The sequence below is a fragment of the Oncorhynchus clarkii genome, chromosome 15 (genome assembly GCF_045791955.1).
Source record: "Oncorhynchus clarkii lewisi isolate Uvic-CL-2024 chromosome 15, UVic_Ocla_1.0, whole genome shotgun sequence".
Classification (NCBI taxonomy): domain Eukaryota; kingdom Metazoa; phylum Chordata; class Actinopteri; order Salmoniformes; family Salmonidae; genus Oncorhynchus; species Oncorhynchus clarkii.
The window spans coordinates 3361188-3377033 of NC_092161.1; the positions used below are offsets into that span (position 1 = coordinate 3361188).

General features: G+C 43.9%; 1 protein-coding gene across 2 annotated transcripts in view; it reads left to right on the forward strand.

The window, feature by feature from the left end:
• LOC139366653 (procollagen-lysine,2-oxoglutarate 5-dioxygenase 2-like) overlaps positions 1–15846 on the forward strand; it is a 120809-nt gene that overhangs the window by 70132 nt on the left and 34831 nt on the right. For both annotated transcript variants that reach the window (XM_071104329.1, XM_071104330.1), the window contains exons 6-8: positions 2930–2993; positions 4048–4145; positions 10557–10658. In XM_071104329.1, coding sequence (XP_070960430.1) covers positions 2930–2993; positions 4048–4145; positions 10557–10658 — 264 coding nt within the window. The remainder of the gene's footprint in view (positions 1–2929; positions 2994–4047; positions 4146–10556; positions 10659–15846) is intronic.

Consider the following 15846-nt stretch of genomic DNA (forward strand, 5'->3'; position numbering starts at 1 on the left):
TGTGGAAGAAGGTGCTCTGGTCAGATGAAACCAAAATTGAACTTTTTGGCAACAATGCAAAATGTTATGTTTGGCGTAAAAGCAACACAGCTCATCACCCTGAACACACCATCCCCACTGTCAAACATGGTGGTGGCAGCATCATGGTTTGGGCCTGCTTTTCTTCAGCAGGGACAGGGAAGATGGTTAAAATTGATGGGAAGATGGATGGAGCCAAATACAGGACCATTCTGGAAGAAAACCTGATGGAGTCTGCAAAATATCTGAGACTGGGACAGAGATTTGTCTTCCAACAAGACAATGATCCAAAACATAAAGCAAAATCTACAATGGAATGGTTCAAAAATAAACATATCCAGGTGTTAGAATGGCCAAGTCAAAGTCCAGACCTGAATCCAATCGAGAATCTGTGGAAAGAACTGAAAACTGCTGTTCACAAATGCTCTCCATCCAACCTCACTGAGCTCGAGCTGTTTTGCAAGGAGGAATGGGAAAAAATTTCAGTCTCTCGATGTGCAAAACTGATGGAGACATACCCCAAGCGACATACAGCTGTAATCGCAGCAAAAGGTGGCGCTACAAAGTATTAACTTAAGGGGGCTGAATAATTTTGCACGCCCAATTTTTCAGTTTTTGATTTGTTAAAAAAGTTTGAAATATCCAATAAATGTCGTTCCACTTCATGATTGTGTCCCACTTGTTGTTGAACCTTCACAAAAAAATACAGTTTTATATCTTTATGTTTGAAGCCTGAAATGTGGCAAAAGGTCGCAAAGTTCAAGGTGGCCGAATACTTTCGCAAGGCACTGTACCTGGACCCTTTATAGTTATATACCAGGACCCTTTACAGTTATATACCTGGACCCTTTACAGTTATATACCTGGACCCTTTACAGTTATATACCTGGACCCTTTACAGTTATATACCTGGACCCTTTACAGTTATATACCTGGACCCTTTACAGTTATATACCTGGACCCTTTACAGTTATATAACTGTACCCTTTATAGTTATATACCTGTATGCTTTACAGTTATATACCTGGACCCTTCACAGTTATATACCTGGACCCTTTACAGTTATGTACCTGGACCCTTTACAGTTATATACCTGGACCCTTTACAGTTATATAACTGTACCCTTTATAGTTATATACCTGTATGCTTTATAGTTATATACCTGGTCCCTTTACAGTTATATACCTGGACCCTTTACAGTTATATACCTGGACCCTTTACAGTTATATACCGTACCCTTTACCAGTTATATACCTGAACCCTTTACAGTTATATACCCATACCCTTTATAGTTATATACCTGGACCCTTTACAGTTATATACCCATACCCTTTACAGTGATATACCTGGACCCTTTACAGTTATATACCTGGACCCTTTACAGTTATATACCTGGACCCTTTACAGTTATATACCTGGACCCTTTACAGTTATATACCTGGACCCTTTACAGTTATATACCTAGACCCTTTACAGTTATATACCCATACCCTTTACAGTTATATACCTGGACCCTTTACAGTTATATACCCATACCCTTTACAGTTATATACCTGGACCCTTTACAGTTATATACCCATACCCTTTACAGTTATATACCCATACCCTTTACAGTTATATACCTGGACCCTTTACAGTTATATACCCATACCCTTTACAGTTATATACCTGGACCCTTTACAGTTATATACCTGGACCCTTTACAGTTATATACCCATACCCTTTACAGTTATATACCTGGACCCTTTACAGTTATATACCTGGACCCTTTACAGTTATATACCTGGACCCTTTACAGTTATATACCTGGACCCTTTACAGTTATATACCTGGACCCTTTACAGTTATATACCCATACCCTTTACAGTTATATACCTGGACCCTTTACAGTTATATACCTGGACCCTTTACAGTTATATACCCATACCCTTTACAGTTATATACCTGGACCCTTTACAGAGGGTAGGTTATATACCTGGACCCTTTACAGTTATATACCCATACCCTTTACAGTTATATACCTGGACCCTTTACAGTTATATACCTGGACCCTTTACAGTTATATACCCATACCCTTTACAGTTATATACCTGGACCCTTTACAGTTATATACCTGGACCCTTTACAGTTATATACCTGGACCCTTTACAGTTATATACCCATACCCTTTACAGTTATATACCTGGACCCTTTACAGTTATATACCTAGACCCTTTACAGTTATATACCTGGACCCTTTACAGTTATATACCTAGACCCTTTACAGTTATATACCTGGACCCTTTACAGTTATATACCTGGACCCTTTACAGTTATATACCTGGTCCCTTTACAGTTATATACCTGGACCCTTTACAGTTACATACCTGGACCCTTTACAGTTATATACCGTACCCTTTACAGTTATATACCTGGACCCTTTATAGTTATATACCCATACCCTTTACAGTTATATACCTGGATCCTTTACAGTAATATACCTGGACCCTTTACAGTTATATACCTGAACCCTTTACAGTTATATACCTGGACCCTTTACAGAGGGTAGGTTATATACCTGGTCCCTTTACAGAGGGTATGTTATATACCTGGTCCCTTTACAGAGGGTATGTTATATACCTGGTCCCTTTACAGAGGGTATGTTATATACCTGGTCCCTTTACAGAGGGTAGGTTATATACCTGGTCCCTTTACAGAGGGTAGGTTATATACCTGGTCCCTTTACAGAGGGTGTGTTATATACCTGTATCCTTTACAGAGGGTAGGTTATATACCTGGTCCCTTTACAGAGGGTAGGTTATATACCTGGTCCCTTTACAGAGGGTAAGTTATATACCTGGTCCCTTTACAGAGGGTAGGTTATATAAAGTACTCTTGTAATTTTTGTGTTCTTTTTTCTTTGTGTTTTCAGGAGAATTTGAACATTGGTTTGGACCACAAGTCTCAGATTTTCCAGAATTTAAATGGAGCAATTGGTGAGTTACCACAGAGGAACCCCTTATTACTGTAAACTATACGGTTTCCATTCCACAAAGGAATGCCTTATTACTGTAAACTATACGGTTTCCATTCCACAGAGGAACGCCTTCTTACTGTAAACTATATGGTTTCCATGATTAATGGAAACAGGGTACACCTGAGCTCAATATCGAGTCTCATAGCAAAGGGTCAGAATACTTATGTAAATAAGGTATATCTGTTTTTTATATATATATATATATATATATATATATATATATTTGCGAAAATGTAAAAAATACAATGAATAATCGGTTATTGCGTTGTCATTATGGGGTATTGTGATGTCATTATGGGGTATTGTGATGTCATTATGGGGTATTGTGATGTCATTATGGGGTATTGTGATGTCATTATGGGGTATTGTGTGTAGATTGATGAGGAAAACATGTAATTTAATCAATTTCAGAATAAGGCTGTAACGTATTAATATGTGGGAAAAGACAGAGCCCTGACAGAGCCCTGACAGAGCCCAGACGGAGCCCAGACGGAGCCCAGACAGAGCCCAGACAGAGCCCTGACAGAGCCCTGACAGAGCCCAGACAGAGCCCAGACAGAGCCCAGATAGAGCCCAGACAGAGCCCAGACAGAGCCCAGTTAGAGCCCAGACAGAGCCCAGACAGAGCCCAGATAGAGCCCAGACAGAGCCCAGATAGAGCCCAGACAGAGCCCTGACAGAACCCAGACAGAGCCTTGTGACAGCCAGATAAGAGAGGGTTAAGGTTGCAAAATCCTGGTAACTTTTTCAAAATTCCCAGGTTTTCCGGAAATCCTGGTTGGAAGATTCCCGTAATCAGAAGGGAATATGCAGGAAATCAAGTCTTCCAACCAGGATTTCTGGAAAACCTGGGAGTTTTGGGAAAGTTATCGTCATTTTGCAAACCCTTGTTGGTTTTAGATAAGAGAGGCCCTGGCCCAGGACTGTTCTGAACCCTGTTGTTCTTCTCTCTCCCTACAGTATCCAGCATGTTGAACACTGTTGTTCTTCTATTCTCCTCTCTCCCACTGCAGACGAGGTTCTCTTGAAGTTTGGAACGAAGAGTGCCCGAGTGAGAAACACTGTTTACGACACCCTACCAGTGGTCATCCATGGCAACGCAAACACCAAAGTGAGTAAGACAATATTAACATTTCCAACATGCCCGGAACCATCCACGGTAATAACCAGTTTCCAGGTGTCTGGGTACAGATCCATAGCCACAGTTCAGAACCAGTTTCCATCTCTGTTTCTGGAGAAAACAGAACCAGCCTTGCTGAATCATGTCAGTGTTCCATATTTCTTCATTGTAGTTAGAATGAATGATAACAGAGGTACTCCTCTAGATATGCCTGGAAGGTTTGCTTTCTGGCTGACTTTCTGAGCTTCTTGTCCAAGTAGGCTACACATTTATAAAAAAACAAATGGCATAGTTTAAAACAGTGTAAATCTCCCTGAAATTGTGAGAAATTGCAAAGGTCTTCCAATGAAACGAGCTGTGTACTGACAGCGCTCTAGAGGCAGGGATTCTGCAGAATTCTGTTCAGTGATACAGCCTACTACATGTGAACCACAGATATGTGTTATATCACGTCCACTGAGGTCATCATGACAACTGAGGACATTATCTCCAAGTACAAGGGCGTGTTCCATGGGCTTGGATGCCTCCCTGGAGAGAAACACCTAGAAGCAGACTGCGCAGCCCCCCTGAAGGCCTGTGTAGCAGCTACCAAGACTGAATGCCTATTCCACTGAAGGAAACGATTGCAAAGGCCATACATTCAATGGACAATGCAGACATTATCACGAAAGTCATCAGAGCCAACACCATGGATCAGCAAAATGGTTTGTCATTCGAAAAACAGGATTAACTACGAATATACATGCACCCCAGTGCAGTCAACAAAAGCCTTACTGAGATCGCACTTCCAGATGGCCACAATAGAAGATTCTAAGATTCTACACAAAATATCCAACACAAAGGTATTCTCAGTACTCAATGACAAAGATGGATATTGGCAAGTCAAACTTGATGAAGTGGGCATCTATCTTACAACTTCCTGGACAGGAAGTAGTAGGCTGATATAGATGCCTGAGAATGCCATTTGGAATCAAGCCAGCAGCTGAAGATTACCAGCACAGACAGTGGTGAAGGACTACAGGCACTGAAAGGAGTGAATGTGATCTCTGGATGCGGTGACAAACAGGAAGAGGCGATGTCAGATGGTGACAGAAACCTTACAGTTGTCCTGCACAGATGTCAACCTGAAGCTGAACCAATAGAAACTCCGGTTTAAAGCTACCTTGTGTGATATACATGGGTCATCTTCTCAACACAGAGGGCCTTCGCCTTGACCCAGAGAAAATAACAGCCATTCAGAACATGGGTTAACACCTATCGACTTCAAGTTGGGGTTTGTGAACTATCTTTGCAAAATTAATTCCCCCCCACCCACATATTTGATGTGTGTGAGCCGCTCAGAAGACTGACTGACAGGGACATGGACTGGACACGGATAGCACAGCATGACGCAGCAGTTGAGACTATCAAACAGTCACAACACCTGGTGCTCAAATACTACGACCTGAATGATGAACTCACACGGTAGTGTGATGCCAGTGAGGCAGGTTTGGGTGCAGCCATTCTACAGAAAGGACAACCTGTAGCTTTTTGCTTCCACAACATTGACTCAGACAGAACAAAGATATCCACAGATTGAATGTCTCTCCATTGCTTTTGCGTGTGACAAGTTTAACCAGTATCTGTATGGCAGAGAGTTCATCACAATATACAGCCACCACAAACCGCTTGAGATGATCTTCAAGAAATCCCTACTCACAAGCACCCTGCAGAGTATGTTGATAAGGCTACAAAGATACCAACTCCACGTGCAATACAAACAAGGCAAATAACTACATGTAGCTGACTTCCTGTCCAGAACAGCTCAATCAACCACAGAGCACAGACAAATGCAAACACCAGCCACGGTCTACACTATGGGTCTAGTCACAAATGACCTGGAACAGGTGGCTCACACCAGTGATGTCAACATCTCAACTAAGACAATGGAGTCAATCAAAGCACACTGTTGCCAGGACCCACTGTTTCAGGCTCTGTACGCACAAATCAACCACGGCTGGCCTGGAACCAAACACGCTGTGAGTCAAACACTGAAAGATGTCTGGACGTACAAAGAGTAGCTCACCACAGAAAATTTAAAGGAAACAGGGTCTACATCCCTGACATGTTACATGCTGACTTTCTACACAAAATACACTCTGGCTACTCAGGCATAGAGGCCATTATTCAGAAAGGCACGTGATGCTGTTTTCTGGGCTAACGTAAAGGTCTTTATCAGCAAATGTGCCACCTGTAACTCACTCTAGAAGAGACAACACAAGGAGACACTCATCCCCCACCAAATCCCTCCAGAAGAGACAACACAAGGAGACACTCATCCCCCCACAAAATCCATCCAGAAGAGACAACACAAGGAGACACTCATCCCCCCACCAAATCCATCCAGAAGAGACAACACAAGGAGACACTCATCCCCCACAAAATCCATCCAGAAGAGACAACACAAGGAGACACTCATCCCCCACCAAATCCCTCCAGAAGAGACATCACAAGGAGACACTCATCCCCCCACAAAATCCATCCAGAAGAGACAACACAAGGAGACACTCATCCCCCACCAAATCCCTCCTGAAGAGACAACACAAGGAGACACTCATCCCCCACCAAATCCCTCCAGAAGAGACAACACAAGGAGGCACTCATCCCCCACCAAATCCCTCCAGAAGAGACAACACAAGGAGCCACTCATCCCCCACCAAATCCCTCCTGAAGAGACAACACAAGGAGGCACTCATCCCCCACCAAATCTCTCCAGAAGAGACAACACAAGGAGACACTCATCCCCCCACCAAATCCATCCAGAAGAGACATCAAAAGGAAACACTCATCCCCCCCACCTAATCCATCTTTAGAATATGTGTGGAGGGAACTTCTCTGGAATCCAGCTGGTCATTATGTGGAGGAGTAAGGTCTGGCCAAAGTTTAATAACACTCCCTCCTCACTCCCTGACGGCCTTTCCCTCTCACTCCCTCTTCCTTACTTCCATCTCTCACTAGACCTCCCCCCTCTATCGATCCCTACCTCCCCCCTCCATCGATCCCTACCTCCCCCTCTATCGATCCCTACCTCCCCCCTCCATCAATCCCTACCTCCCCGTTCATCGATCCCTACCTCCCCCTCCATCGATTCTTACCTCCCCCCTCCATCGATCCATACCTCCCCCTCTATCAATCCTTACCTCCCCCCTCCATCGATCCCTACCTCCCCGCTCCATCGATTCTTACATCCCCCCTCCATCGATCCCTACCTCCCCCTCCATCGATCCCTACATCCCCCTTCATCGATCCCTACCTCCCCCCATCGATCCCTACCTCCCCCCTCCATCGATCCCCACCTCCCCCCTCCATCGATCCCCACCTCCCCCCTCCATCGATCCCCACCTCCCCCTCCATCGATCCTTACCTCCCCCTCCATCGATCCCTACCTCCCCCTCCATCGATCCTTACCTCCCCCCTCCCTTGATCCCTACCAACCCCCCTCCCTTGATCCCTACCAACCCCCCTCCCTTGATCCCTACCAACCCCCTCCCTTGATCCCTACCAACCCCCCTCCCTTGATCCCTACCAACCCCCTCCCTAGATCCCTACCAACCCCCTCCCTCGATCCCTACCAACCGTCCCCTCGATCCCTACCAACCCCCTCCCTCGATCCCTACCAACCCCCTCCCTCGATCCCTACCAACCCTTCCCTTGTTCCCTACCAACCGCCCTCCCTTGATCCCTACCAACCCCCTCCCTTGATCCCTACCAACCCCCCTCCCTTGATCCCTGCCAACCCCCTCCCTCGATCCCTACCATCCCCCTCCCTCGATCCCTACCAACCCCCTCCCTCGATCCCTACCAACCCTTCCCTTGATCCCTCCATTCCTCTCCCTCTCCCTCTCCCTGCCCCTAAACCTCTCTCTCCATCTCTCCCCCGTTAGCAGTTCCATAGCTCTGAGGTCAGTGAGTTTCTGGTAGACACGTTCTCTTGGGAGGCTTTTCTATCCCTCTGGCCCTTTCTTCACAGCTTTCCCTCTATTTCTGCCCAATCACTCTTCTCTGGTATCCACCACACGTCATCAAACCCACCCACCACAGTGTTGAGTCATTCTCCACAACAACAGCCCTCGACCATCTGCTGCATTCACTCCTAAAGTGCTTCCCAAATGGCTACTATTCCCAAAGGGCCCTGGTCAAAGTAGTGTACTATATATAGGGAATAGGGTGCCATAGGGCCCTGGTCTAAAATAGTGCACTATATAGGGTGCCTTTTGGGAAGCTACCATAGTCCAGGAGCCTAGTCAGTCCAGCTAGCCTCAACGGTTTCTAAACCTCCAGGCAGGCTGGAGTTGGAGCTCGCTAAGGCCCAAGGATGTGCATCCTAGCCTGGTTAGATCTCCAGACCCTGCAGCCTCTCCATTTGGCTGGAGGCCAGGCCAAACTGTAAACCCAAACCTTAATCTGGGATTCTATGCAGGTGAACTTCTTGGCATGTCAGGTGTTTGCCCTTGGTGCATCCTTCTGGTTCCGTCTTTACCTCAGCCCTCAGTTTTCCAGCCCCGTGGTCCGACATGCCGTCGCCACACTCTTTGGCCTCTCCTTTTTCATATTCTGTTTTGGCTGGTAAGGATCACTCTGGTGCACTGGTTAGATTAGGGTATACAGGTTAAAACAATGGTCAGGTCACTTTGTTGAATGGAGGACACTATAACAGATAGACCCAGTTCAGTCCTAATCACCCAGTTTTTAACAGTAACCTATCACCTGTAGACACGTATCAGCAGCTGTCACTGAGTTATTAGAGTGAAGATAGTGGGCTGACTGGAGGCTATCTCTTTTTATATGGAGGAAAATGGAGAGATGGGGAGGAAGATGGAGAGATGGGGAGGAAGATGGAGAGATGGGAAGGAAGATGGAGAGATGGGGAAGAAGATGGAGAGATGGGGAGGAAGATGAAGAGATGGGGAGGAAGATGGAGAGATGGGAAGGAAGATTGAGTGATGGGGAGGAAGATGGAGAGATGGGGAGGAAGATGGAGAGATGGGGAGGAAGATGGGGAGAGAAATGGGGAGAGAGATGGAGAGATGGGGAGAGAGATGGGGAGGAAGATGGAGAGATGGGGGAGAGAGAGATTGAGGGATGGGGAGAGAGATGTAGAGATGGGGAGAGAGATGGGGAGGAAGATGGAGAGATGGGGAGAGAGGGATTTAACTTTCTTTTTTGGGTAGGAGAGAGTTTTCCGCCCATTGACCTGTTCATCTGTTTCAGGTACACAGCAGGATTACTAAATCTCTTAATATGGGATTACATTTCTTAATCTGGCATTACATATCTTAATTTGGGATTAAATATCTTAATCTGGGATTACATTTCTTAATCTGGCATTACATCTCTTAATCTGGTATTACATATATTAATCTGGGATTACATCTCTTAATCTGGGATTTCCACAACAATTTAACTGGATTATCTTTGAATAAAGTCTTGGTTAGTTGCATTTCGAAGACATCTGTAGTGTGGTTGTTGTCGTCAGACGAGATGAAGTGGATAATCCCTAGCTTACAGTAATCACAACCACAAACACACACAACGTACACAGAGTCAACCTCCAACAGCTCTGTCATGTATTAGTTGCCAGAGAATCTGTTGTTGTTTAGCCAAGATGTGAATCCAAACACTACTGTTGTTAAAGTGCTTCCAGTGTGTATGTGTGTGTGTGTGTGTGTGTGTGTGTGTGTGTGTGTGTGTGTGTGTGTGTGTGTGTGTGTGTGTGTGTGTGTGTGTGTGTGTGTGTGTGTGTGTGTGTGTGTGTGTGTGTGTGTGTGTGTGTGTGCGCGCTATGAGGTTATCTTTCATTGGATCACATATCTGATGAATTACTGTGTGTCCAAACTGCTGTCCATTTCTGTCTCCAGGTCACGTTGACACGAGTACGGGGAATATCCTTCTCTTCGTGTATTAAACTAGAACACCTATATACCGCGTTAAATACACTGTAGCTACATTCTGGGAAGTGACTTCAGACAGGATAATTACAGTGCATTTAGTCAGTGTAGATTTGACGGAGGAAATGTTTATGGGTGCTCTGGTCTTTAATCGTCTGCTTTGAACTGTCAGTGACCTCTCTCAGTCCAGACTGACCCTCTCACTAGAGTCCTACATTACGACCCCACAGGGCTATGGTGAAGAGTAGTGCACTATCGAGAGGATAGGATGCCATTTGGAACGCAGGCCTACTGACCGGCTCTGAATCACCACATGGACCAAACGCCAGAACGGAATATACTTCTCATGGGATGAAATCATCCTCTATTTCTAGTATAGAATGTTTTTGTAAAGGATAATTAAACTTTAAAATAACCACGTAGTTTCTTTGTTCATTCATGTGATGATTTATTTGTTTTTTTTTTCTTCTTCCAGATGTATTTGAACTATCTAGGAAACTACATCCCCAACGCCTGGAACTACGAGAGAGGCTGTGGCGTCTGTGACCACAACATGGTGGATTTGTCTCAGCTCAAAGTGAGTGAATCCTGAGAACCTGAGATTTCCTCCTCTCCTCTCCTCTCCTCTCCTCTCCTCTCCTCTCCTCTCCTCTCCTCTCCTGTCCTCTCCTCTCCTCTCCTCTCCTCTCCTCTCCTCTCCTCTCCTCTCCTCTCCCTCCTCCTCCTCCTCCCTCTTCATCCACTCTCCTCTTCATCCACTCTCCTCTCCTCAACCTTTTTCCTCTCCTCCTTTTTCCTCTCTCCTCTACATCCTCTCCTCCTCTCTCCTCCCTCCTTATCTCTCCTCTCTCCTCCTCTCTCCTTCTCCAACTCCTCTCTCCTCTCTCCTCCTTTCTCCTCACCTTTTTTCCACACTCCCCCCCCTCCTCCCTCTCCTCCTCCTCCTCTCTCCTCCACCTCCTCTTCCCCCTTCTTCTCTCAATTAAGTATTGGGGAGGGGGGGGGGTACAAATTGAGGAAATGTCAGAAACTAAACTTCTAGGAGTGTAGCTAGACAACTGCTTATCATGGTCGTCTCAAATAACTCATCTATTAAAAAATATATATATTAACTGCATGTATGATCAGAAGGATAGCTAAATATTTACCAGGAAAGATTCTTAAGTAAAATAACACAATCATTAATTCAGAGTCAGGTGAACTACTGTCCTGTGATCTGGGGGAAATGCATCAGCATGTGACATTAGGAGGCTGCAGATTGCACAGCATAAAACAGCAAAGATTGTTCTGTTGTGGTCATGGGTTGTTTTAAGGTGGAGATATGGTTCTTCTGTTGTAGTCATGGGTTGTTTTAAGGTGGAGATATGGTTCTTCTGTTGTAGTCATGGGTTGTTTTAAGGTGGAGATGTGGTACTTCTGTTGCAGTCATGGGTTGTTTTAAGGTGGAGATATGGTTCTTCTGTTGTAGTCATGGGTTGTTTTAAGGTGGAGATATGGTTATTCTGTTGTAATCATGGGTCAATGCTCTTGGTTGGTCATCAATCAACAAGATCATTGAAAAAAAACATGCCTATTTTATTTCATAATGTACATAATTTAAAACAGCCAAACTCTGTTCACAATGCTATTCGGCTGGTAAGAGACAGACATTCAGTCAATACCAGGAATAGATTGGTAAGAGACAGACATTCAGTCAATACCAGGAACAGATTGGTAAGAGACAGACATTCAGTCAATACCAGGAACAGATTGTTAAGAGACAGACATTCAGTCAATACCAGGAACAGATTGGTAAGAGACAGACATTCAGTCAATACCAGGAATAGATTGGTAAGAGACAGACATTCAGTCAATACCAGGAATAGATTGGTAAGAGACAGACATTCAGTCAATACCAGGAATAGATTGGTAAGAGACAGACATTCAGTCAATACCAGGAACAGATTGGTAAGAGACAGACATTCAGTCAATACTAGGAATAGATTGGTAAGAGACAGACATTCAGTCAATACCAGGAATAGATTGGTAAGAGACAGACATTCAGTCAATACCAGGAATAGATTGGTAAGAGACAGACATTCAGTCAATACCAGGAATAGATTGGTAAGAGACAGACATTCAGTCAATACCAGGAATAGATTGGTAAGAGACAGACATTCAGTCAATACCAGGAATAGATTGGTAAGAGACAGACATTCAGTCAATACTAGGAATAGATTGGTAAGAGACAGACATTCAGTCAATACCAGGAATAGATTGGTAAGAGACAGACATTCAGTCAATACCAGGAATAGATTGGTAAGAGACAGACATTCAGTCAATACCAGGAATAGATTGGTAAGAGACAGACATTCAGTCAATACCAGGAATAGATTGGTAAGAGACAGACATTCAGTCAATACCAGGAATAGATTGGTAAGAGACAGACATTCAGTCAATACCAGGAATAGATTGGTAAGAGACAGACATTCAGTCAATACCAGGAATAGATTGGTAAGAGACAGACTTTCAGTCAATACCAGGAATAGATTGGTAAGAGACAGACATTCAGTCAATACCAGGAATAGATTGGTAAGAGACAGACATTCAGTCAATACCAGGAATAGATTGGTAAGAGACAGACATTCAGTCAATACCAGGAATAGATTGGTTAAGAGACAGACATTCAGTCAATACCAGGAACAGATTGGTAAGAGACAGACATTCAGTCAATACCAGGAATAGATTGGTTAAGAGACAGACATTCAGTCAATACCAGGAACAGATTGGTAAGAGACAGACATTCAGTCAATACCAGGAATAGATTGGTTAAGAGACAGACATTAAGTCAATACCAGGAACAGATTGTCCACCATCTGTTATCCAGACAGAAAAGAGAAATAGGAAAAATAACATTTCGATTTAGAGCAATAAAGATATTGAATCATGTATCTGAGCAAACCAGAAACCGTTCAAAATATAAATTACAAACAATACTTTAAAACCATCTAAATATAATACATAGGAACGTTGTGCTGGACTGTGGTAGATGATGGAATCAATCTATCATTTTAGTTTGTTAGGGTATTTATCTGGTCAGTATATTAGTGTATTGTGTCTGTTTGTAACAGTGTGTTAAATGTGAAAATATGTTCGTATTATAAATTGTATTTTACTGTTTAAGGACTCTTGGGAGATTAGTCCAAATGAGGACTAAACTAGATCCTGATCAAATCAAATATCCTCCTCTCTCCTCGTTCCCCTCCTTCTCCTCCTCTCTCCTCCTCCCAACTCCTCCTCCTTCTTCTCCTCTCTCCTCCTCTCTCTCCTCCTCTCATCCTCTCTCTCCTCCTCTCCTCCTCCTCTCTCCTCCTCCTCCTCCCAACTCCTTCTCCTAACTCCTCCTCCTTCTCCTCCTCTCTCCTCCTCTCTCCTCCTCTCCTCCTCTCTCTCCTCCTCCTCTCAACTCCTCTCAACTCCTCCTCCTCTCTCCTCCTCTCAACTCCTCCTCCTTCTTCTCATCTCTCCTCCTCTCCTCCTCTCTCTCCTCCTCCTCTCTCCTCCTGCTCTCTCCTCCTCTCAACTCCTCCTCCTCTCTCCTCCTCCTCTCTCCTCCTCTCAACTCCTCCTCCTTCTTCTCCTCCTCTCCTCCTCCTCTCTCTCCTCCTTCTCCTCCTCTCCTCCTCCTCTCAACTCCTCCTCCTACTGAAGGAGGAGTGATTACTAGAAACAAATAGTCTCCTCTTTTATCTGTGGATTAAATGAAGTTGTAGAGAACACACAATTTTGTGTGACTCAAAATGGGTCAAAATTCTACAAATATCCAGAAAAAAAAGGACCTTGTGCATTTCAGGTAAAATAACAACCCAATGTGTATATCCCCAGAAAAATGAGCTAGCAACAGCAAATGTTGGTTTTGCTATTTTAACCTGCGTGTCAAATCATGTCTGGTTCGTGTCTGGTGTGGATGTACAAACATGCGTTTGCCCGGTCTACACAACATGTAACCCTCCCAATAATAACAGGCAGTGCTCCCTGGGTCCCTGTAGACCCTTACTAAAAAAGCACTCTAGGTAGAGGAAGCAGAGAGCTGCTGTGGTAGAGGAAATGGCTTTTGGGTTTTCATTGAGCTTCACTTAAAGGGGTGTCACTGTCAACCAGCCATCGTTTTAGTGGCTTGCTCAGTAGGGCTTGTATCCACCCGGGGTAAATTACTGCGGTCAGCAGATTTTTTTCCCCCACAACGTTCAGCCAAGGCAGGCAATGTCTGAACAGACATATCAGTGACAAGAGTAACTGTCTCTATAGACATATCAGTGAGGGGAGTAACTGTCTCTATAGACATATCAATGACAGGAGTAACTGTCTCTATAGACATATCAGTGACAGGAGTAACTGTCTCTATGGACATATCACTGACAAGAGTAACTGTCTCTATAGACATATCAGTGACAGGAGTAACTGTCTCTATAGACATATCAGTGACAAGAGTAACTGTCTCTATATACATATCAGTGACAGGAGTAACTGTCTCTATAGACATATCAGTGACAAGAGTAACTGTCTCTATAGACATATCAGTGACAGGAGTAACTGTCTCTATAGACATATCAGTGACAGGAGTAACTGTCTCTATAGACATATCAGTGACAGGAGGAGTAACTGTCTCTATAGACATATCAGTGACAGGAGGAGTAACTGTCTCTATAGACATATCAGTGACAGGAGTAACTGTCTCTAAAGACATATCAGTGACAGGAGTAACTGTCTCTATAGACATATCAGTGACAGGAGTAACTGTCTCTATATACATATCAGTGACAGGAGTAACTGTCTCTAAAGACATATCAGTGACAGGAGTAACTGTCTCTGTAGACATATCAGTGACAGGAGTAACTGTCTCTATAGACATATCAGTGACAGGAGTAACTGTCTCTAAAGACATATCAGTGACAGGAGTAACTGTCTCTATAGACATATCAGTGACAGGAGTAACTGTCTCTATAGACATATCAGTGACAGGAGTAACTGTCTCTATAGACATATCAGTGACAGGAGTAACTGTCTTTATAGACATATCAGTGACAGGAGTAACTGTCTCTATAGACATATCAGTGACAGGAGTAACTGTCTTTATAGACATATCAGTGACAGGAGGAGTAACTGTCTCTATAGACATATCAGTGACAGGAGTAACTGTCTCTATAGACATATCACTGACAGGAGTAACTGTCTCTATTGACATATCAGTGACAGGAGTAACTGTCTCTATAGACATATCAGTGACAGGAGTAACTGTCTCTATCACTGACAGGAGTAAGAACTGTTTGTTAGAATTTGTCTGTCCGTCCATCTGTCTGTCACTCTATTTTTCAGTTCTTGCGAGGATATAAACAAAGACATTTGGTGGAATGTTTAGAAGCCTGGATGGTAATGCAGAATATATCATCAGGTCAATGGAGGCTGCTGAGGGGAGGACAGCTCATAGTAACGGCTGGAATGGAGTCAATGGAAAGTTATCATTCATGTGGTTTCCATGTGGTTTATACCATTCCATTGAATCCATTCCAGTCTTTACCACCGCACTTACCCTACAACATACACTACCGGACAAACGTTTAAGAACACCTACTCATTCAATGTTTGTTTTTTCTACACTGTTGAATAATAGTGAAGACATCAAAACTATGAAATAACACCTATGGAATCATTTAGTAACCAAAAAAGTGTTAAACAAATCTAAATATATTTTATATTTGAGATTCTTCAAAGTAGCCACCCTTTGC